Source organism: Megalobrama amblycephala, linkage group LG2, assembly GCF_018812025.1.
Source record: "Megalobrama amblycephala isolate DHTTF-2021 linkage group LG2, ASM1881202v1, whole genome shotgun sequence".
Taxonomy (NCBI): Eukaryota; Metazoa; Chordata; class Actinopteri; order Cypriniformes; family Xenocyprididae; genus Megalobrama; species Megalobrama amblycephala.
Window position 1 is genome coordinate 12,121,887 of NC_063045.1, and position 24,376 is coordinate 12,146,262.

The window sequence follows — 24,376 nt, forward strand, 5'->3', positions numbered from 1 at the left end:
ATATGCGGTGACGTTATAATCGTGTTGCATTGTGGGTTATGAGGCTGACTGAAGTGTACATATGAAGTAGACTCTCTCCCTCGGTTAAAATCAAGGGAGCGAGGGTCTGTCAATATAAACTTCCCTCGTCCACTTCACAAAGTGGAACGCACTTCAAAATGGTGGCAGGGATTCCCCCAAGGGAAAGTGTATAGGGAAGTTCGCGAGTGCACGTCTAAAACTGGAGTGGAACGCAGCCTAGGAAGTATGAAAACAACATGTGTAAAGTAGGAAGTGTAGAGCAGGAAACGTGAAGCGGGACGTGTAGCGCAGGAAGTGTGAAAAAACGTAAAAAAGGGGGTAGTGTAGAGCAGGAAATGTGAAGCGGGACGTGTAGCGCAGGAAGTGTGAAAAAAAAAAAAAAAAAAAAAAAACGTGTGAAGCAGGAAGTGTAGAGCCGGAAATGTGAAGCAGGACGTGTAGCGCAGGAAGTGTGAAAAAACTTAAAAGCAGGAAGTGTAGAGCAGGAAATGTGAAGCGGGACGTGTAGCGCAGGAAGTGTGAAAAACGTGTAAAGCAGGAAGTGTAGAGCCGGAAAGGCGACAAGAGAATGTCTGAAGCAGGAAGCAAAAGCACAAAAGTGTGACAACAGTATACGAAGCAGGAAGTGTAAGGCAGGAAATTTAACAGGATGTTTGAAGAAGGAAGCAAAATACATGAAGTGGGAAGTGTAGGACAGGAAGTATGAAAAAGGCATGTGTGAAGCAGGAAGTGTACGGCAGGAAATGTGACAAGAATTTGTTTGAAGCAGTAAGCGAATGACAGGAAATATGAAACACAAAAGTGTGACAACAGGAAATAAGGAGGAGGAAATGTAGGACAGGGGGTGGGAATCAGGAAGCATGACAACAGCAGGGTATGGTGAAAACGTGACAACAGGATGTTTGAGCAAGGAAGTGTAGGGCGGGAAATGTGAAAAAAGTTGTTAAAAGCAGGAAATGTAGAGTAGGAAATGTGACAAAAGGATGTTTGAGCAAGGAAGTGTAGGGCAGGAAATGTGAAAAAAGATGTTAAAGCAGGAAATGTAGAGTAGGAAATGTGACAAAAGGATGTTTGAGCGAGGAAGTGTAGGGCAGGAAATGTGAAAAAAAGATGTTAAAGCAGGAAATATAGAGTAGGAAATGTGACAACAGGATGTTTGAGCAAGGAAGTGTAGGGCGGATAATGTGAAAAAAAGATGTTAAAGCAGGAAATGTAGAGCAGGAAATGTAGAGTAGGAAATGTGACAACAGGATGTTTGAGCAAGGAAGTGTAGGGCGGAAAATGTGAAAAAGAGATGTTAAAGCAGGAAATGTAGAGTAGGAAATGTGACAAAAGGATGTTTGAGCAAGGAAAAGTAGGGCAGGAAATGTGAAAAAAGTTGTTAAAAGCAGGAAATGTAAAGTAGGAAATTTGACAAAAGGATGTTTGAGCAAGGAAGTGTAGGGCGGGAAATGTGAAAAAAGATGTTAAAGCAGGAAATGTAGAGTAGGAAATGTGACAACAGGATGTTTGAGCAAGGAAGTGTAGGGCGGGAAATGTGAAAAAAAGATGTGACAACAGGATGTTTGAAACAGGAACAGGAAACATGAAGCTGGAAATGCAGGACAGAAGGTGTGAAGCAGGAAGTATGACAAAAGCAGGAAGCCTGGAGCAAAAGTGTGACAACAGGAAACAGGAAGCGAAAGACAGGAAATGTGAAATGTCGGGCTTTACAAGGAAGTGAGCAAGGAGGTGTAGGGCAGGAAATGTAACAACAGGATGTTTGAAGAAAGAATTGTAAGACAGGGAAGGCGAAGCTGGAAATTTAAGGGAAAAGTGTGACAATAGAAAGTATAACGCAGGAAATGTAGGCCAGGAAGTGTAAGGCAGGAAGTATGACAACAGCAAGAAATGTGGGCAAAAGTGTGATAACTGGATGTGTGAAGCAGGAAGCAAAAGACAGGAAATGTGAAGAGCGTTGTTTAAGGCAAAAGAGTGATGTCAGGAAGTATGAAGCAGGAAACGCAGGGTGTTACAACAGCGAAAAGTGTGGGGTGAAAGTGTGACAACAGGATGTTTGAAGCAAAGAGTACGGCACTAAATTAAGGGCATGTACCTGGGATATAAGGATATCTGAAATTTTATGGATGGCATAGTTGTGATCGCTGCCCGGCTGCAGGGATTCTGTGCGACGCTCCCTGAGCCGGGACAGGAAGTGGCTGTGCAGCTCCAGCAGGCTGTCCAGCTGGGGAAACAGACAGTCCAGCCTCCTGTCGTCCAGCTGTAGCGTCTCCCGCAGTTCTCGAGCATACACGCGGAGCATGATCTTGAGTGTCCGCAGGTGGTGGATCTCTGTCTGGATGAGCTCTGGAGGAGACAGGAAGAGCTTTAGAGAAGATCTGGAAACACAATCGACAACTTACAGAGATAAAAAATGTACAAGTTCCCAGGACAGTGTGGGTAGGTAACTAACACTAACCATATATAACATCCTGTCTCTTCATCATCTCCTTCGAATATTTCTTTAAGAAGTGCTGATCCACAGCCAGACTCCAGGACTCCACCTCGAAGTCTTGCGCGATGGCTTCCAGCTCCCCTCGCACTGTGGTGTAATATGCATCTGCACACAAAAAGACCAACATTCATGCAGATCCAGAATTACAAAGTATTGCTCAATGCTTTACAAAACCCCCGTCGTAAATTACACACATGACGTTCTGGGTGTTCTCAGTGTTGCTGGGCTTTTAAAATCAACCCCTCACCTTCAACGATGAGAGTTTCGGGCGCCGTGGAGGCGAGAGATACAGTGTCGTCAGTGGGGCGCTTCAGCCTGAATCCATCAACCTCGTCCATCTCTCCTGTGATAGGGCTGCCAGAGAACATGAGTATGCAAACGCTGCAGTAATTATGAATGTCCTTCATTTGCATTGATACATAAGCCTCACACTTCTATTCAACCTAAATGCTACATTGAAGATGAACATTAATGTTAACAGGAAAGCAAAGAGAGAAATGCGTTATAGATGTTACGTTATATTATGCAAATAAGATGGAGCCAGTCTGTGCTTAAGGATTAGTTCACTTTAGAATTAAAATTTCCTGATAATTTACTCACCCCCTTGTCATCCAAGATGTTCATGTCTTTCTTTCTTCAGTCGAGAAGAAATTAAGGGTTTTGAGGAAGACATTCTAGGACTTTTCTTAATTTTTTTTTTTTTTTTTTTAAATGACCAATCATTTCGCTAGATAAGACCCTTATTCCTCGTCTGGGACCTTCAACCCGTTGAACCCCAGTGAAGTCCACTATATAGAGAAAAAATCCTGGAATGTTTTCCTCAAAAACCTTAAATTCTTTTCGACTGAAGAAAGAAAGGCATGAACATCTTGGATGACATGGGGGTGAGTAAATTATCAGGAAATTTTAATTCTGAAGTGAACTAATCCTTTAAGTTGAATTTAATATAAATCACTTTCTGATTATGTCATATAAAACACCTGGATACAGCTGTCTATAAGCTAAAAGTAATCAGTGTTGGTGGAGTAATGAGAATGAATAAAAATCAATCAGTAAATAAATTTGTCGTAAATGGCATACTTGTGTAAAAAACAGCATGTATGACTGAAGACACAGGACTCACCAGCTGCTGCTGTTGTGGCTGACTGTAGGGTTGCTGGAGGCGGCAGGTTGGGCGCTGTGTCCTTTGGGCGGAACGGTCATACCTGAAGCACAGCGTGACGTTCGAGACGAGCCATTGATGGGAGTCAGGGCAGAGATGGGGTCCCGCAGAGCTGCAGAAAAACGAGACGGGTCAGTGCGGTAGCAGCGCCTCAGAAACGAGCGAGGCATGGAGTCAAGGAAACGGCAGGTGAGGAGGTCTCGATGGAGGAGGACTCGAACCCCGAGCCTGCGGGACAGACCCCAGGACGCCGGGGGACGAGAACCGCTCTTCCTCTGAGAACCACGGACTCTGGGTAAAGCCAGTGCCATGATGTCTGACTCTACACTTGGAAACAGAAAGCACTAATGGAGAGGACGGTTGGCTTTATAAAGTGGAGAGTGGCTTCTAGAAATCCCGCATGCGCCTTTCCTCCTCGCCTCCCTCCCAGCACTCTCCTGATGAGACGGAGGCTGTTTTGATGAAACAGGCGAGAGTCTCACAATCAGATTAGTGTGAGCAAGTAAACCATCAAGCTCCATTATCATCTCCAGGGAGAACCGGACAGCTAATAAATTATAATTAATAATAATAATAATAATAATAATAATAATATATTCTTATTGAACATGTTTTAATTTGTTAAAAAACAAAGCAAATTACTCAAATGATTTTATCTATATATCTGTCTAAAAATATCTATATATATTTTTATATAAATATATATATCATATTATTAACATCAATTTATTTAAATACATTACAAAATTAAATAAAATAAAATGACAAAAAAAAAATATATATTTTTTTAAAATAAAAATATGATTAATAAAGTACACTTATTTTTATATAATTAATACATATTAATAAATTCAACTTTATTAGCTCATGCAGCAGATTAAACAAGAACCTTAGAAAATGTAACAAATTAAAACAAATGCTACATTCAAATTAAATAAAATTACAATAATCATAATAACAATTATAAATATTTCAAATGAAAAAATAAATAAAAATAATGATATTTGCTCCCTAAAATTAATTTCCAGGGCTTTTTTATCTTTATAAAGGACAATTTTTTCCTAATCCTATTAAATACATGTCATATTTCATGTTAAATTCATAAAAAAATACATTACAATAGTAAGCCACTATTACAATAGTAAGCCACTTTAGGGCTTTTTTACCAACCAACTGAAATCACAATCAACAAAACTGATCTTTCCACTGCACAGGAAACACAGAAGCTGCAGAAGTGGCATTTAGATGTATATTTACACAGACTGTTTAACGCAGCTCAGAGGTGAAATGAATGCATTTACACAGCAAAATTACAACGGCATAAATAATGTGAGATTAATAAATACGTGTTTTAATATATTTTTTTAAATATATACAAATATGAAATGTCAATCAATCGCAGCTTACACTGATTGTAATAAAATCAGAATCATTCTCATTCAAAGGTTATTGGTAGCCGAAGTTTTGGTGCTTCCCTAGTTATTTTTCGTTATTGACATTTTAAACAGGTTTCTTGTCCAGTCGGGAAATTCTCTTGTCCCTTCAAAAAATCCATTTCGGACAAATAGTAATTGAGCACTGCAAAATAATTTCATCCTTTAATGTGGAATTATTTGTTGTAAAATAATATATAAATTCGCTCTTTACTATCCCATTCAGATGAAACAAATATTTAGTAAATAAACAATTTAAAAAAATTAAGCAAAAATAAATTATTATGGAGATATGTTATTTACATTTTTAAAATTGATCTTTCTTAGCCCATGCACTTTAACATTTACTAAACAACCTTATAAAATCGTGAATTAAAAATGAATTATTTCAATTTATTTATTTATTACATTTTTTACATGAACAACAGATTGTCCAACTATGTATTGGGTCTCAAAATTCAAGAATAACCACATCTATCTAATTAATAAATGAATGTGCAGACAATGTCATCAGTAAGATTAATAACGCAGGTTTAAATGTGGCAAAATGACTAATTCTCAGCTGCAGCCCCTTCATGCAATTACCAGAAGATGTGCTTCCAGAAGTTTCTGGGTAAAGGAGGACATTTCCAGATGTTTTCCGCTGGGGAGTGAAGCATTACAAGCTTCATCCGCGCTTCTTAAAGCAATTACCACCTCGGCCGAAGTCACAGCGGGAGGTGTTTAACAAGATGTCCAGAGCTCATGAGTAATAACAGCAGTGAATCTTCTGTCTACAGAAGGGTCATCCGGTTTCATTTCATGACAGAATCTTACAAAACAGGAGGTAAAGAAAGGACGGCCAGGAAAAAGCCACCAGCAATGTACTTGAAATGCTACTCCACTAGATTTGACTTGTTTTCTCAATCAGTTTGATCAAGTTCGATTTCTAAAACTGCCCGAACGAGTTGCGGTAACCAGTCCGCATCCAGGACTAAAAATATCCGTTTATTAACATTTGCAATGCAGAATTCTGCAACCACCCAAAACTGTGTCCAACCTACACCACGTGCAGTGAATCTTGATCAGATTTGTGGGGTAATTAATTGCAAAACCGTGATTAACCTCTTAAGTGCTTCTCTGGCGATGGCAAATGCAGGAAAAAACAGCCAGATGACCTTAATTTGCTATCAGGGGACTCCGTTCAGCATTCGTCCATTAGACAGACCATCAAACACACAGGAGAGGACAGCAAAACAAGCTCCTCGTGCAGCTGCAGGAGCGAACTAAACTGAGCAGATTAGACGTGGAGCACTCTTTGTGCTCACACACTGATGCTTATTAAACAGACACTTCTTTCAGCAAATAATGATATATTATTACATTACTACTTGTTGTATATTAGTTTTTGCAGCATTCTATTGCATGCCAGTGTTGTTATTGTTAACTAAAACTACTAAAAATCACTTTCGTTAAATGAAATAAAGCTAAAATGAAATAAAATATTATGTGAAAAAAAATCTTAAGTTAAAAACGCCTTGGCAACGAAAGCCCAAAGTATACTTCACTTTTTTATGCGTACGCGAGGGTCAGCGTAGAGTGCGCGTGACGCCAGTTTCATCATCAGAAGAGTATGCGCGTACAGTACGCACACCCCCAGAAATTAATTAGTTTATCCACAAGGTGGCAACCGTGCCCTGGGGGCATCGATTCACAAGGTAGTCGAAGAAAAACTGCATAAACAGAATAGACCGGAACGCATACAAGCTACAGCGACGATGAAGGCCTACATAGACGAGAGATTGTGTGAAGATGTTAGGAAGTACCCACATTTGTACAACGCTAGCATGAAAGAATATAAAGTTGTTTATAGGGGTTGTAACTCGTGGTGAGAGATTGCTCAAAACTGTCGAACACCTATGTATGCGTACACAGTATACCCACTAAGTATTACACCAAGTATACCCAGGGCTTACCTGAAATAAAATAAATTAGAGCTAAATATAAATAATTTTAAAACAAAAACTAATAAAAATGACAAAACAAAGTAACAAAATTCAAAAATGCTTCACAGATTCATGTCCATAATCCCATCATCTTTGTGACAATTTATGGTGATTTTATAGCAAAAAAATTTAATAAAACAACATTGATATATACTAATCATTTGCACAGAATAACCTTTTTTCAAATTCAGATCACCATCTTATAGATTTATTGGTGATATTTAGTATAATTTTCTTGTTTTTGTGACAAAAAAAAATCATATATGATTTAAAATCATTTTAAATAAATTAAATACTGACCCCATGACTTGCACCTGTATTGTCGCCAACTTAGTTAAACTACAGTCAAACTACCCTAAAATTATGTTCAACATAAATGGATATTTTTTAAAAATGCTAATGCATTTAAACTTTAACTGCAAAATTTCACAAGAAGCGACACGGCTTCGGCAAATATAATGCTTACCTTGGCTATACAACTGAGCTGCGGTGTTTGACGACTTGTGCACCGATTCTTTTGTCTGCGTAGAGAGAAAAAAAAAACACATTCTTACAAACACACAGTGACTGGCTTAGTTTATCATTTACAACAATCTTCACAATGACAACCTGCCACTCCTCTGACCAGAGATAAACCTCTTTAGATAAACAAGACAAAGATTTATTGTCTTTTAGGAACTTAATTTGATTCAAACAAACAAAGAGTGAAGTTTATTCAACTCTTGTTCAATGTTTCAAGTGAATGTACAAACGTGAATGAATCCTACCTTGCTTTTACTGCTACACTCGGGCAGCAGGTTCTTGCAGCTCTTGTGGACGTTCACGGCGCAGTCTGTCGGTGCGAACAGAGACGGCGGTAGAGAGAGAAACAGGTTAGCGCTTTCTTATCAGAACCGGCTGTCCGGTAAACTGAATTTACATGTGAAGGGGAGGACTCCAAGAACTGGGGCGGATGCCGTAATGCTACGGTACCATTCTGTTTCGCAATACTGCTTTCAATTTTGACAGAATATCAAAGTAGTAATGCACTAAGAAATCTGGTAAAAAAATTTAAAAGCATAATCAGATTTTCAGATACGAAACTGTGTTTTTCTACATAACTTTGGTTTTGCTACAAAAACACCAGCAAACGAACTATCTGCACAGGTTTATCGGGGGTAAAGAGCTTTCAGAAGTGCTCATTATCCATTCAAAAGATCCCTGTCATGTCCCTGCGGGCCATTTTCCACTTTTCACCCCACAAAGTGACTGATTCCATCCATTTAGACACAAACCTAAATAGACACACAATAAACTGAGAGTCTGATCGATGCCTCCATCACAGGACCTCCAGAGCAGAAAACACTGATGAACTTCAACATATCATAGAAATTAACATAATAAATCAAAATGTGTGGCTTCTAGTTCATTTCTGTTGGCTTTGAGGACATTTAGGGGGCATTTACACTACAAGTCAGAGCCATTTGAGAGGATAAGTGTGGGCATTTGCTTCTTAATATTACCATAAATATAAATTTCCTTGTCATTTGAGGTGGAACAAAATGCTTATGAATGGTGAATTTTGAAAAAATTTTGACAATTTTGAAAAAAAAAAAAAAAGGTTCGAAAAAAAAAATGCCGCCGGGTTGGACACGTCTAATTTGATCGGGTTTGTCTCGGGTTGGCTTTTTCTTTTTTTAAAAATTGATTTATGCATGTCGGGTACAGATTTTAGGACCCAAAAAAACCTCTAGTTTACACAACATCATTTTCAACTAAAACCAGAAAACGTATGCGTTTTGGCTGTTCATTTACATGACAACGGCGGTTTGGGGACCTGAAAACACAAAGTTTTGAAAAGGGGTTTAGAAGTGCAAGTTTTTGAAAACGATACCGTTATCATCTCCATGTAAACTACAAAAACACGTATTTGTGAAAACGGTGACGTCATGCGCATACGTATTACGTGTTCAGTCTGTATGTGAGTAATGTTTCTTTACAAAGTAGCATCGCCAACTACTGGCCTGACATGAATATTACAGCATTTTAGTTGTTTTCGTGGATCTGTGTGAATGAAGATTATTTTGAAAATGTTGTCATCTGTGCGCGAAACTTTTCAAAAACATAAAGGAAAAACTTTTCTTTCTGTAATTTTATTTGGCCAACAACAATGCTCTCAAAATGACTATGTCCTAATTCATAAATATTACCCGCATCATCTAACAAAACAAAACTTTGGATAATTACTCAACAACCTAATAACAATCATCAATCATTCATACTTGTGTGATAAATGTGAAGCAAAACAATGAAACAGATCCAAAAAAAAAGATGAAAAAATAAATGTCATAACTATATTTAGATCGCAAAACAGCTGTGCATACATATGGTTCATATTTCATAAATATTTATAATGCATATATCTTTATTGTAGTAGCATTATCAAACTTAGGGTTATTGAGTCAAAAACAGAAATAAACAGACAAAAATAAAAATGGAAGTAAAAATCTGTTCTCTACACAACAAATATGGCATAAATAGTAATTATTGTTACTTTTATTGTTATATTAAAATATTTATAATGCACACATCTTTATTGTGTTAGTATAGTGATCAGGGTTATTGATAAACAAATAAAAAATAAAATAGACGTTAATAAAAAACAATCTTTTCTGCATATAAGTAATCCGATACATAAAAATAACTTTTTACAATAACCTTTCATTAGTTAACATTAATTAACTACATTGAACTAACAATTAACAATACTTCTACGACATTTATTAATGTTAATCTCAACATTTACTAATACATTTTTAAGAACAAAAATGAACATTTTTATTAAGAAACAACTGCTGTAAAATATATTTAGTTTATTTTAGTAAATTCAAAAACTAACGTCAACTAATGAGACCTTGTTGTAAAGTGTTACCAAATTATCTGTATCATTTCAGACATTAAAAGCAATAGACCCTTTTCACATTTCCGTGTTTCTCAGAACAGAAGTTGTCATAGTCGGGTTAACTTTTATAGCGGTGAATGAGAGACTTGAGTGTTTCCATTTGCACAAATACCAAAAGAAAAATTCCACAATTGTGTTTTTACAACTTTCAAAAAGAGGAAAAAATAGAGAGCGATTGATAACGGCAGTCAGAAGAGAGAAATGTTTCATTTTTACCGTCACTCCCATAGCTGCTGTATTAGAAACACCCTCACAGCAGTGTTAACTAGCTTTTTGTAATTTGATGCAAAGGTAATATAATACAATGTATATTGTTATAAATGTACATTCATTTTTTTTTTTTAATTTGAAAATATAAAACACGTCATCATAGTCTGTGAAAAGGGCCTATATCAGCTGATCTTTAGTCTTAACCACCTAATAAATAATTTAATTTGAACTTTTTTAAAATGTAAAATAACAAACAACATATATTATAAAATATAGCAAGCAGATCACATTTAAATATTAAATATATAAGTAATTGATACAGACCAGCATAAATTGAAAGATCCCATTGATTTAGCTGTTTAATTGAGCAAATTGAATTCTTTTAGAAATAAAGACTTCTGTCTGCGATCAACATTAAGGAGACTTTATTCAAAACGCATTCAGCTCAGCGTCAAGATCAAGTGAGCAACTAATGACTTGAAAACGCAACAGGAACTAGAACTCCACGAGGATCATTCATAATCCTGTTATCACATCACATGATCCGCTCGCTGGAATGTGAACGTGGGCCGAACGTGGACAGTGTTTTAAGAAGAACGACATGTGGTTGTTTATCTCACGCTCCGACAAAGACATAAAACTAGCTTGTGTCACCAAACTGACGTGAAGCTGACAGGGCGGGGATGTTCAGCGGGCGGTCAGGCATGTGGAGGGGGAGAATCCCTGAACCGAGCTGCTACTGCCAAACGCAATTAACAGCATGTGACCATGCAGAAAAAAAAACAGCTTTAAAAGGGCTACATGAGGACAGAAGGAACCGAAACATCATCACTCCTCCAAAAACAGACTAAAAGTGCTTAGAAACGTCTATAATCAAAACCACAAGAATTACTCTGTCCAGAATACTAAAACATTTACAAATAAAATACATATCTGTCACTGCACAGAAAATAATCTCCATCATATGAGCATTGGCTGATCTTTAGTCTTTAATAATAACTGTTTTTGGTTAATAAATAGAAAACTCTATATAAAATAATCTAATAAATTCTTCAGCCAAATCCAGACTGAGCAAAAACTGCAAGACTGAATAATTGTGAGACAAGATGTAATATTCAACACACTATAACATTAAAAAAAATCAGAACAAAAACGTCCTAAAAAAATTCTATGATCTTGTCCAACTATTTTAGATTGCAAAACAAATCTGCATAAATAATGGCATAAAAACATATTATTATTATGTTATAAAAAAGGAAAAAAATAAGGCATTTAGTATTATTATAATTTTTTGAGTTTCTATTTATTAACAGGAATCAATTATTAAAGACTAAAATTTGACTAATATTGAACTTTTTTAGTGTTTATTTCTGCTTATTTGACAATATCGAAACATTGATTATATTATATATAATAATAATAAACATTATTTATCCAAACTAAGAACAGTGAAAACTCTAAGACTGAATTATAATAACACAGGATGTAGTATTAAAGACAGTTTTTAATACAAATTTTATGTTAAATCAGAACCAAAATATGCTAATAAAATGCTATGATTACTACTCACTTTAACCAAGTTTTGTTAGGTTGTAACCTACATTTTTAACTTATCCGACTTACAAAAAACCCTATATAAATAGATAAATAAAAAATATAGAGACTTAGTGGTAGGCAACAACTCAGAACACCCTAGATGTACTTGGGTAACGTTGGTTTTATATTCGGACATCCGTATTCAATAGCCTTGTTAATCACACTACATTGGACATTCAGTGGACATTCACAAGTAAATATGCCATTAAAACAATACTTGCCTATTTTGATCGACTGTGAAAAATGTTGTAAGTTGACAATCGTTGGTTGTCAATATCATGTCGTTGCTTAAAATTCGCAAACATTAATTTATTGCACATTTATTGGAAAGTCTGAATTTATCAGAAGTCCGAATGTGCGAATATAAAACCAACTTTACCGAAGTCCTAGATGTCAGAACAAAAACGTCCTAAAAAATTCTATGATTCTATGATCTTGTCCAACTATTTTAGATTGCAAAACAAATCTGCATAAAGAATGGCATAATATTAATATTATTATTGTTATAAAAAAGGAAAAAAGGAAAAATAAGGCATTTAGTATTATTATATTTTTTTGAGTTTCTATTTATTAACAGGAATCAATTATTAAAGACTAAAATTTGACTAATATTGAACTTTTTAGTGTTTATTTCTGCTTATTTGACAAAATCAAAACATTGATTACATTATCTAATATAATAATAATATACATTATTTATGCAAAAACTCTAAGACTGAATTATAATAACACAGGATGTAGTATTAAAGACAGTTTTTAATACAAATTTTATGTTAAATCAGAACCAAAATATGCTAATAAAATGCCATGATTACTACTCACTCTAACTATTCAAGTTTTGTTAGGTTGTAACCTACATTTTTAACTTATCCGACTTACAAAAAACCCTAAATAAATAAAAACTATAGAGACTTGGTGGTAGGCAACCACTCAGAACACCCTAGCAACCACAGAACAATCATCTAGAAGACCCTAGCAACTCTTTCTGGTGGGATCCTGACGTCATTTTTGATTAGTCGGCTCTTATATTGTTAAAAAATATTGTTGTTACAGAGATGTTCATTACGTTGAACACAATAATCTCAATGTTTTGCGATGAGCCAAATGAACGAATATGAACAAAAGCCTGACAAATAACACGTCTGTAAGCGTTTAAAGTCCTGCGTAACACTGACCTGCTCGACTGGCCAATGAAACTAAACTCAGTGGACAACAGCTGACCTCTCAGCCTGCGACTCTCCAGCAAACTGTTTCAACGCAACTGTCATTTGAGAAGTTCAAAAAAGAGACACCTGCAGCTGAACAAACAAATGCGTCAAGTAAAAACAGACGTGTGTAAAGAGTTTGAAGGTCTTTTAGCGGCTGTGTGTTTATTAGCTCTGTTAGCAAACACCTGTTGCACTGAACAAACTCACCGTTTATGACGCCGTCACGCGCGCTACGATCGCATCACTTTAAACATCACTCAGGTTACTATGACAGCCGCACAAAAACACACAACACATCACTTGGCAACCTAAAAAAGCAGCGCCAATCGCGACTGCTGTATGTAGATTGATGTCCCCGCACTGCGCCGCGCAGCATTATGGGACAGGAGGCGCATTCCACAGGCTGAGTCCCACATTTAAAGGGACAGGCGCGATTTTCACTGATATGTTTATGGGTCACTGAATAATAAATGAATATTTGTACAATGTATATTTGTTTATATATAAATATGAAAATGCTTAAGTAAAGTATATTTTACCATTTATATTTTCTATCCACCTTATTCCTGACTGCGTTTCGAATTATGGGTGGCACTTCCGGTTTGGGGAACTTCCATTTAAAAAGACTGAAACGAATCGTTTCAAATCATAAGGCTGTGCTACAAATAAAGCTTATGCGTCAGTTTGACTGAATGAGCTATCAATTTTTCTTTCATGTTTTATTTTCAGACATCGTGAGAATAACGTAACGCTTGGTATTTTAACGTAACGTTATAACAAGAATATTTCTTTTCAGTCGCTGCTTTCTATCCTTGTGATTATTTTCTTTTGTCCCTTTGCATACCGCTGTAAATAGTATGAAAAAGGACAACATATACTGCACATTTGTGGTCTGTTTTCCTGATATAATTTACAATATATCCCATTAATAATTCACTGGAATGCATGAAGAATCTCTCGTTTTTCTCCTCAAATACTTAAAATAGTCTCTTTCCAGGTTTGTTTTCACAGGTAAATACAATTTATTATCTGTAAAAATTATGGAAATCACTTTGAAATAGCATCACGCAATGCTGAAGTTCATTAATTTTTTTTTTTTTAAGGCAACGCATATTACATAATACAGATCACTATAGTTATATTTAACCCGTCCATTATTGCTGTGGAAAGAATCGTGCAATTTCATATGGTCTGTTGAAAGTACCTTGTTGATGCTTTTTCACATTTAAATGTCCTTTTAATGTTTGTTGGTTGAAGGCTGAGTAGAATAATATCATCTCATTGTACCCATTTAAAAAAAAAAAAAAACGTATTATTTTGTTTATAGCAGGGTTACCAGGTTTTCACAACAAAACCCGCCCAATTGCTCCTTAAAACTAGCCCAAAACTAGCCCAATGGCATTTCAGGGGGGGTCCCACAGTAAAAATTGCACCCCGGGGGGTCAAATTTGCATTTTTGGCGGGGCTCCCTTGGTAAAATTCGCATTCCAGGGACTAAATATCACATTATTTTGGGTCGATTCAACCCGCGGCAACAATGTAAAAGTAGCCCAATTCCACTGGAAAACCGTGGACTTGGCAACACTGATCGTTTCGTGTCTTAGGACATCAATGTGTCGTCACGAGCCACAGAGTTTAATTTGGATTTGTCTATGCATGTTTTTTTTTACTCTTATAGATGGAGTTCCCATTGACATGCATTATAAGACTGACAGACGGCAACAGTTGGAGTTAAAAATCATCATTTGTGTTCTACTGAAGAAACAAAGTCACCTACATCTTGGATGCCCTGGGGGTAAGCAGATAAACATCACATTTTCATTTTTGGGTGAACTATCCCTTCAACGGAATTGAATAATAATTCACGCAAAGCGTCATGGGTCGTAAGAATAAGGTGGATAGTATATTTTCACATATTTCCATGAATAATGAAAGAATGAGATATTAAAAACTATGTATGGTTATGTGGTTTTAGATTTATAATGTATTTTAAAAAATAATTTATCTATCCAACCATTCATCCATCATTTTATCATTGACCAAAAGATAAATATGGACTATATACTGTATAGACTGAAAGATCCATGATGAATCCATCAAAAGTCTGTTGTACAGTAGGTGATGCCGCATTAGCGGTCTACTGTAATATTTCAGCGTCACACTAGTGATTACTTTACGTACTGGTGAACGGTCATGACTGCTTCAAATAAATTGAACACTGGGCAGAGAGGGTCTCTCTTAAGTCTGAGGAAATACATCAGCATGACTTGTTTAATAAGCAGTGCCATGCAAAGAGTCATACATAATATTTTGCTGTCACCATCACCAAATGGCTTTAAATTTACAGCTTGTACTGAGTGATTGTGCTTTTGTCACTCTGAATATAAACACATGAGTCACTCTTAGGACATGCACACTTACCAGGAGTGAAGTGAAGAAATTAATTTATAATATTATATATATATATATATATATATATATATATATATATATATATATATATATATATATATATATAGGCTTTATGTACCCAAAAGTAAACATCTTTTTTTTTAACCGTTCATATCTGATAGAATAGAGTATGGGGGATTTCCCATGGCGTTAAGGACTTCAAAGTAACGGACCGTTACAAATAAATTCATTACAGCAACACTTTTGTTTCTCCTTTTCTGTAAGTTTTGCACCCTGCCAACAATGACAAAGCACTGAATATAAAAAGAAGGTTTCCCAAAATAGGGAAACAAACAGTCAACAAATGAACTCATACTTTCTAAATGAACATCTTCTGGGACTTTCTGAAACATCTTCACTTTGTGGCATACTTTAAGGGACTTCAATCATTAAACACAAACACAGTGCTGAATTAATGACCTGGCATCTTACAACTTAGTGATCCTTAAAGGGACAGATTACCTAAAAAATTTTAATATGTCACTATTTACCATCCTCATGTCATTTAAATCCCATGCAACTTACATTCTTGAGTGGGAGACAAAAGGAGAATTTCTGAAGAATATCCAGGCTGCTATTTTCCATACAATGACAGTGAATGGGGACTGCGGCTGTCAAGCTCCAAAACAACAAAAAACATCAGTAAAGTAGTCTGTTTTTCTTAAATCTTAATCTGTTCCTTGCTTAACTTATCATATGACATTAAAAAACTTGGGATATAGTCATTTAGACTATGTTAATTATACATTTCTGCTTGTTTTGGAGCCGGGCAGCTCCAGTCCCCATCCGCTTTCATTGTAATAAAAAGTGTGGTCTGAAAATCGAATATAAAATTCACCTTTTCAGTTCCAGACAAAGAAAGAAAGAAAGAAAGAAAGAAAGAAAGAAAGAGAATGTCATAGAGGTTTGGAACAACATGAGAGTGAATAAATAATAACCATTTTAATTGTGGGTGAACTGTCCCTTTAAGTCACAAGAACATCCTCTTTTAAACTCCCTCAGTCACTAGAAACCCGATAATATCAAATTAGTTCATCTGCACAAAGTTGGTTGCAAAACAGCCGAATCTTGAGCAGCGCTGCATCACGTGACAGAGCGTGTCAGTGGGTCAAGCGGCTGATGCTTTATCAGTCCTTATGTTCTAATGAAAACCCATGGAAGATGCAGAAGCCTCATCAAAATAAGAAAGTCTTTGGTTTACTGTGACTTGCGCTGTGGTGGGAGCAGAGCAGAGCGGCGCGTGTCGCATGGGTAGCGGAGCAGATGCACGTGTGCACAGGTGTGTACGTGTGTTACTCACTCAAACACTGCAGGCCATGCTTCCTCTGCAGGGTCTTGCTGCACAGTGAACATGTCGCCCAGCTTGAAAATGAGCCAGGCACGAGCTGGTGGCCGCTCACGCTGCGGCGCCGCACTTTCTCACGCTCTCTCAACTCTTTCTCTTTCTCTTTGTCCTTCTCTCTCTCTCTGTTTTTCTCTTTGTGCTGCTCTTTCTCTCGAGTCTTACCCTGAAAACAGAGAAATCAAGAAATGTGTAGCATTATCTTCTGATAGTTACCAACACTGCAAAAAATGCTTTTCTTACTTAGATTTTGATTTGTTTTCAGTACAAATATCTAAAAATTCTTAAACCAAGAAGCATTTTCTAGACAAGTAAAAAATATTGCCAAAAAATCTGCCAATGGGGTAAGCAAAATAATTGGTTTGAAATAAGATAATTTAGCTTACTTAAAGTTGACACTTTTTTTTTCTGAAAACAAGACAATAATTTTTACTTGTCTAGAAAATGCTTCTTGATTTAAGAATTTTTAGATATTTGACTAGAAACAAGACAAAACTCAATAAGAAAAGCATTTTTGCAGTGAAAAAAAAAAAAACTGAGAAAATAAACAGGACACACAAATATAACCTTTAAATATCAAAATCCATTCCTATCTCCCCCCCCCCTTTTTTTTTTCTTTTTTTACTTTTATTATTATTATATATATTTTTTAAATATATATATATAGTTTTTTTATTATCGCTGTTGCAATTACTCTGTGTGCCCAGTGTGTACTATTCTGCCTACTTGTCTTTTTTTCTATTTGTGGTACTCCATTGTATTTACGTGTGTATGAATATGTGTATTTTTTTTTATTTATCTTTTCTTTTTTCAGTCTTTCTGTATACTTTGCCATTATTATTAGTGTTCCCTCACCCAGTGATGACATCTTGTTTTGTATATTTTTCTAATGTTTAATAAAAAAAAATTAAAAACTTTTTTTTTTTTGAAATATCAAAATCCATATACAATATGTCTATATCTTACGGAAGAGGATTAGGGCCAAGTAATAATAATAATAATAATTAAAAAAAAAACATCTTGAGATTAAAGTCATTATTATGCAAGATTAAACTTGTTAAATTTCGAGAAAAGAAGTCGAAATACAATGTCGAGAATAAAGTCATTTAATTTTGAGAATAAAATTTCACAAAATCCAAATAAAATCCAATTTCAACTGAGTATTTTTCTCGAAACACAACTTTATCCTCAAAATTTAATGAATTTATTCTCAACATTTTATTTAAACTTTTTTCTCGAAATGTAACATTTATTCTCGAAACACGACTTTATTCTCGACATTAAATGATTTTATTCTCAATATTGTATTTTGACTTTTTTCTTGAAATTTAAGTTTATTCTTGCATTATAATCAGGGCTGTCAAACAATTAATCGCGATTAATCGCATACAAAATAAAAGTTTGAGTTTGCATAATATATGTGTGAGTAATGTGTGTAAATAATATGTATATATAAATACACACAAATTAATGTATATATTTAAGAAAAATATGTTATTTTTGTACAAAAAAATTATATATAATATAAATTATATAAAATATAAATATATGGATGTGTTTGTATTTATATAAACATAATAATTACACAAAGTACACCCACATATATTAGGCAAACTCAAACTTTTATTTTGTATGCGATTAATCATGATTAATCGTTTGACAGCCCTAATTATAATACCTTTAATCCCAAGATGGTTTTATTTTTTAATTATTGCTTGGCCCTAATCCTCTTCTGTAATATCTATATCTACATATATCATATATTTATATCTATATCTACATAAAAATTATGACTTAAAAGTGTGTGAATCTTGAGAAATAACCATATGCCTTTTTCTTTATGAATATAGATAGATTTATTGATTTATTAACTGATCTTGTGTTTTATTTATTTTTAAAAGATAATATACAATTGGCACATTGTCTGGTTTAAAGAACAGGTTAAAACTTCCCCATAGTCTGCATGACCGGTTTAACATTTCTACAGTACATTCAAGAAAAGGAGGAAGTTGCAAGGACACAGAAGTTGCAGTAAAGTTCTGCAGAAATGAACATGACTGTATCCCACGGCAGAAACACAGCCCGAGCATGAGTGATGTCAGCGTGTGTTTGATTACTTTGTCTTTGTTGAAGGATCCAGTCACGCGGTTCCTCAATGAGCTCAGAGTCCGCTTGACTTTGGTGCCTCTTTCCTGACGCTCCGGTCTTTCCCCCTCTTCCTCATCATTTCTACACACACCAAACCCAATTAAAATTCAAGAGGACAAGATTATATGCCGTACATATTAATTAGTGTGATTACTATATATATAAAAGACACAAGAAGGTCAAAGACTTACTCAATTTCGAGAAACTCGTACCACGTGACACTCCCTCTCTCCTCTTTTCTTTCTATGCTTGAATTTCTGCATTTAGCTCTGAGGAAAAATCCAGGATAATCAAGATCAAGGTTAAATTAATTCAGTATAAGACTCTCCATTGGTAACATATGCATGCTTACTACAAGAAAACTCTGGATATGTTCGGAATGGCATACTACCATACTAGTCCAACTATTTTTTGCAGTATGCAAACCTACAACTTTGCCAAATTGTACAGTATACAACAAACCCTTCCATACTTCCAAACGGAAATTTTACCTTTTTACCGCCTACTTGACTTATTTGATTGGACAATCAATTTTTGTACAATTTTGTACAACAATTTTGCATAAAAAGTTTGAATAAAAAATGTAGAAAAAAAAGATTGCAAGATAATAACCATAATTACTGAATTATACAGAGGTCATGTGACAATGTGCATACTACTACTGAAATATATCATACAGTAGTACAAAGTATGCTAGTATTTATTTTTTATGTTCGAACAATAAAAATCAGAAAGTTTCTGCAGTATGCACAATTTTTGTATCCCACAATGCAAAATTCAACCTCAATTTTTAACATCTCTTTCTTGTCTCATTATTTTACCCAGACAGCCAGTACAAACAATGCAGCAAACATACTTTTTAAATTGTTTCTCATACTCTTTTTAGAAAAAAAAACTTAAATAGTATACAGAAGTATACACTGCGCAGTATGCTAGTTTTCCATTCCGAACATAGCCTCTTGCTAGCCTGCTGTTAGAAGCGTCAGTTACTGTGCAGATGTTTCATGACCCTGTTAAAAGCACGCTCTGGTTTCTCATACAGGTTTTTGAAATAAAACAAGGACGTCTCAACCAGGAAAAGCCTCACCAGGTTTAAAAATACAGCACGAGGGGTAAACACAGAAGATAAAATATGTCCTAAACATGCAAACGTACACAACATGTTCAAGACAGGCGAGTGACAAACAATGCTTTCTATTTTGGGACTGCAAACCAAACGTGGGCCAGTGGCACTCATGTTAATGCTGTTAGTTTGTAGGAGGACACGACAGGCTCCTTCACACTGTTTACTTACCCGTGATACTGCTTAAGCTCCTGTAGAACTTTCTGTACCATCAGCCTGAGACAAACAAGACACTGAGGCTAAGTGTGTGTGGCAGTGGGAGGGCACACGGCGGGCCGCTGTCCAAATAAAACCATCAGCACAAAATCTACTGCCTAGCTCACACATACAGGGGCTGACTACATCAGAGGTGGGCTAGAATCAAATCACCCACAGCTTTCCTTTAGCTCAACTTTATCTACTGTAGATTTTTTCCCTTTATTTTCATGTCTATTAGCTTTGATGCTAATCTATATGCTAGCGCTCTTCTAAAAGCTAATATTCATTCATTAATCCTTATACGGGGCTTGAGCCTGTCCCGGTAGGCCGGAGGCAGGGGACTGGGACACAGGGGACTGGGACACTGGACAGATGGTCAGTCCATTGCAGTGCTCTCACAAATACACACATTTCCACATCTACAGGCAATTTTCACCTAACCTGCATGTCTCTGGATTGTGGGGGAAACCGGAGTACCAGGAGGAAGCCCATGCTGACACGGGGAGAACATGCAAACTCCACACAGAAAGGGCTCCTGGTTCAGCTGGGGCTAGAACTGGGGACCTTCTTGCTGTGAGGGAAATGCGCTAACCACCAAGCCACCGTGCTTCACTGACTCAAAATAATCTTGTGGTAGCAACTATGGTGCTCTTCATCAAAACTTAAGTGTTGAAACTTACACATGACTTCGTCCCTCCACAGACTGCAGCCCCTCTTCCGACTCCTGCTCTTCTGGAATTTCAAAACAACACAAAGTCAGGACTACATGTATACTATGAAAAATAACGGTAATTTAATGGTTCTTTGCAGCACTTCAGGTTCAGTTTTCTATGCAACAACAATATATGGCTGTATAAGGTTCTATATGGTTCCCTGGAGGCTCAAAGTGTTCTGTTACATTACAGGTTCTTCTCGGTTCTTGAAAGCACCAGAACATTGTTTATCTGTAGAACTACAGAATAAATAAGGTCTTTGTGGAACACAGTAAAAATGGCTGTTTCACAGCTTTTGATCCTAGAAATCCTCCTGACAGAATTAGCATAGGATTTATCTGATTGCTTCAGAGCTAGAGCCCATGAGAGCCTGATTCTTCCAGACTGGAGTTGTCTTTCTAATTGGAGAATCATTTCACTAACCTCTATCCTCTCTGGCAGCCTGCTTAGAAGTCTCCAGTATGCGGGAAACTTTGTCAGCTTGCGATTTTTCATCAGTTGCAAGAATTTCAGATCTGGAATACACTGTCCTTGCTGGTGAGGGTGGCTGCTGTCAATATTTAAAAAAAGTCTGTATCAGTAAGAGTTATGGCAGGGATAGCCAACCCAGCTCCCGGAGGACTACCTTCCTGCAGAATTCAGTTCCTACACTGCTCCAACACTCCTGCCTGTTACTTTCAAGTAATCTAGGTGTGTTTGATTAGTGTCGATGTTAAACTCGGCAGAATGGTAGCCCTCCAGGAGCAGAAGTATGGTTTATAGAGTTATATAAATGTCTTTCTTTGTTCATACTAAGACACAGATTTCAGTAAGGACAGTTACTGTTGTTTTGGGGCTTTCGCTTTCCACGGCACCGGTCGTTTCTTCCACTGAGCTTTCGGAGAAGGAGGGAGATGGTAAATGGGAACTTTTGGCCAAACACTGGTCCTCTCTTTCCCCATCACTGTCAATGCCGGTGGTGTCTAGACTGAATCTACATACATAACCATACAGTGTTTACATACAACAGTATTAATCTGTCAGAAGACATGCACTTCTCAGACATATAACATCACATTTAGTCCTGAAAATGACATTTAGACATTGGGAACACTGAAAAATTGAGTCTTACCTTCTGCCCAGGTCAATTGGTGACACTGGCGCTTCCCAGCTGTGTCTACGTGACGTGGACATAGATCGAACCAATATAGGAAAGTTATCTGAGTCCGAGTCCTCATCTTGCTCGAATTCTGGATAATCCTGGTACTCTGAAGATCTGATAGCAACCAAGCGATCCATGGCTTCTCCTCCAGCAAAAATCCCAGTGTGGTCTATCTGGTCAAGTTGATGGGTGTGGAACTCTGTGGAATCCTGTCTAGATCCACTCTCTGATGTGGACACAGGAGGTACCAAAGGGGTAGGACCCTTGTCAGGTGCCGTTAAGAAAGGAAGTTGCACGTCTGGTTGGTCAGTGGATCCGAGTTGCAGGTCTCTGAAATATTCTGAATCTCTCAGAGAAGAGCAGAGGTCTAAAAGATCCTCCTCACTGCTGCACTCGTCACTCTCAGCCAAAAAGTTCCTCTGAAAACAGGAAACCCATAGACAGCTGACTTTCTTACAGCAACAAGGTCACAACATGAATAATAACGTGAAGTCTAAATGAGTCTTCTGCTAGTGTCATTCATGGACTGAAAGTGGAAGCAGTCAGCTGAACTTCTTGTGTGATGAAATAAGCACTAGTAGACACATTTATCCAATTTTGTTATACTTGTTACAAGGAAAATCCCCATGGAGGAACCAAGGCATCGATCAATGTCTCAAGATATTACACAACTTTTTTTAACTTCAGTTTCAGTCTGTTCCTCTCATAAGCTGTTGTAATTTCAGAAGTCTTATAAATAGTGCACAATTCATATAGACTATTTTTGGTGAACCTGATTTTGACGATATGTCCCAGGGTCAACATCCTTGATTATCCTGGAACAACATTCCTGGCAACAAATCAGTTTGAGGGTTTAGCTATTGAGTCTCTTAAGAAAATTGGACTAAACCACTCAATTTAGTTTTACGATCTCTTTATGAACTTTTTGAAGCGTCAAAGTGGTAGTTGTGTAAGCTGTCTATGGAGGGACAGAAAGCTCTCAGATTTTATTAAAAATATGTTCATTTGTGTTCCGAAGATGAATAAAATTCTTACAGGTTTGGAACAACATGAGGGTGAGTAATTAATGACAGAATTTAAATTTTTAGGGGGAACTATCTCTTTAAGTTTAGGACTGGGTTAGGGGCTGATGCATCATTCTTACCAACCAATCACTCCCCTTAGTTTAAGGGTTAGGTTGTGTTTTGAGTCTTACCTTGTCTTCAGGAGAACTGCTGAAGAAGACGTCTTCTGGGATGGAAGCCGGGGACAAGGAAGAAGAGGAACTGGGTGCTGAGACCGGGGCACGAATTTGAGTGCATGGTTTGCAATCTGAAGCTGAAACACAAACGTTCCACCATTAGTTTTATCCGCAACTGTGAGAACTCGTGTTCTCGTGTTGCTTTTAATGAGGTGCCTAATCAAACATACTGTTGCTGTCACTTTCTGCGCACCAGACGAAACAAATTAAGAGTGGTGTGGATTCTGGATATCTAATTACATCATATCTCTTGTGTTTGTTTGTGAGGATTGTGACAAAGCAATAATAGAGATATGGTTCTGGACAGCCAGTATGATGGCATACCCTAAATAAAATCCTTCTAACTTCAAGCTGCTACTGTCAGAACTTATCAGTAGCTTCCATTAACTCTAGCATATTACATCAACACACAGCCGGAGATAGAAGCTGGAAGCATTTCCCTGTAAACAGAAGATCTTAATCTGATGTGAAATGGAAGCGCTAGTTTACAGAGGCAAAACTCTGTGTTGTGTTTGATAGCAGGTATATAATAGCTGCCAGCATGATGTCATAGGGAAACCTATGGTTCTTCAAGAAGCCTTCTAAATACTTGTGTTTCCAACTAAGAAATGCAGGGGGTTCAGGCTCCCCGGCTCCAGGGGGTTCATAAAGGCCTTCTGAAGCAAAGCATGATGCATTGATGAACCCGAAAACGCAGAGGATAGAGCAAAACAAAACACTGGTCACGCAGTAGTAGTCTAAAACGAGAATTTTTAATATCGGAATAATGGACGAGCTTGAGTTTGTGGCCAAGTCTTATTTGTTTGAACCGCGAGAGGCATCTACTCTCACCTAAGCTTACGCTACTCCTAAATCCTACGTCACACGCCGGAACTCGACTCTCTTGTGAGCGCACCGAGCGGACGTTACCGGAAGCTAGTGATTCAAATGTTTATGAAGTTATAATTATGGATATTTTTCTTACAAAGGC

The 24,376-nt window shown here is 36.7% G+C and overlaps 1 protein-coding gene across 3 annotated transcripts in view; it reads right to left on the reverse strand.

Moving 5' to 3' along the window:
• The window catches only part of arhgef18b (rho/rac guanine nucleotide exchange factor (GEF) 18b), a 44,100-nt gene that overhangs the window by 17,774 nt on the left and 1,950 nt on the right, over positions 1-24,376 (reverse strand). Inside the window, exons 2-16 of one of the 3 annotated variants that reach the window (XM_048182719.1) lie at positions 23,362-23,483; positions 22,137-22,585; positions 21,848-21,998; positions 21,449-21,572; positions 20,993-21,044; positions 20,286-20,330; positions 19,183-19,260; positions 18,961-19,072; positions 16,802-17,009; positions 7,863-7,927; positions 7,562-7,616; positions 3,639-3,789; positions 2,763-2,869; positions 2,480-2,620; positions 2,117-2,367 (exon numbers count right to left, since the gene is read on the reverse strand). In XM_048182719.1, coding sequence (XP_048038676.1) covers positions 2,117-2,367; positions 2,480-2,620; positions 2,763-2,869; positions 3,639-3,789; positions 7,562-7,616; positions 7,863-7,927; positions 16,802-17,009; positions 18,961-19,072; positions 19,183-19,260; positions 20,286-20,330; positions 20,993-21,044; positions 21,449-21,572; positions 21,848-21,998; positions 22,137-22,585; positions 23,362-23,483 — 2,111 coding nt within the window. Of the gene's footprint in view, positions 1-2,116; positions 2,368-2,479; positions 2,621-2,762; positions 2,870-3,638; positions 3,790-7,561; positions 7,617-7,862; positions 7,928-16,801; positions 17,010-18,960; positions 19,073-19,182; positions 19,261-20,285; positions 20,331-20,992; positions 21,045-21,448; positions 21,576-21,847; positions 21,999-22,136; positions 22,586-23,361; positions 23,484-24,376 lie in introns of all 3 variants that reach the window. The other 2 variants (XM_048182718.1, XM_048182720.1) reach the window with 2 other exon arrangements.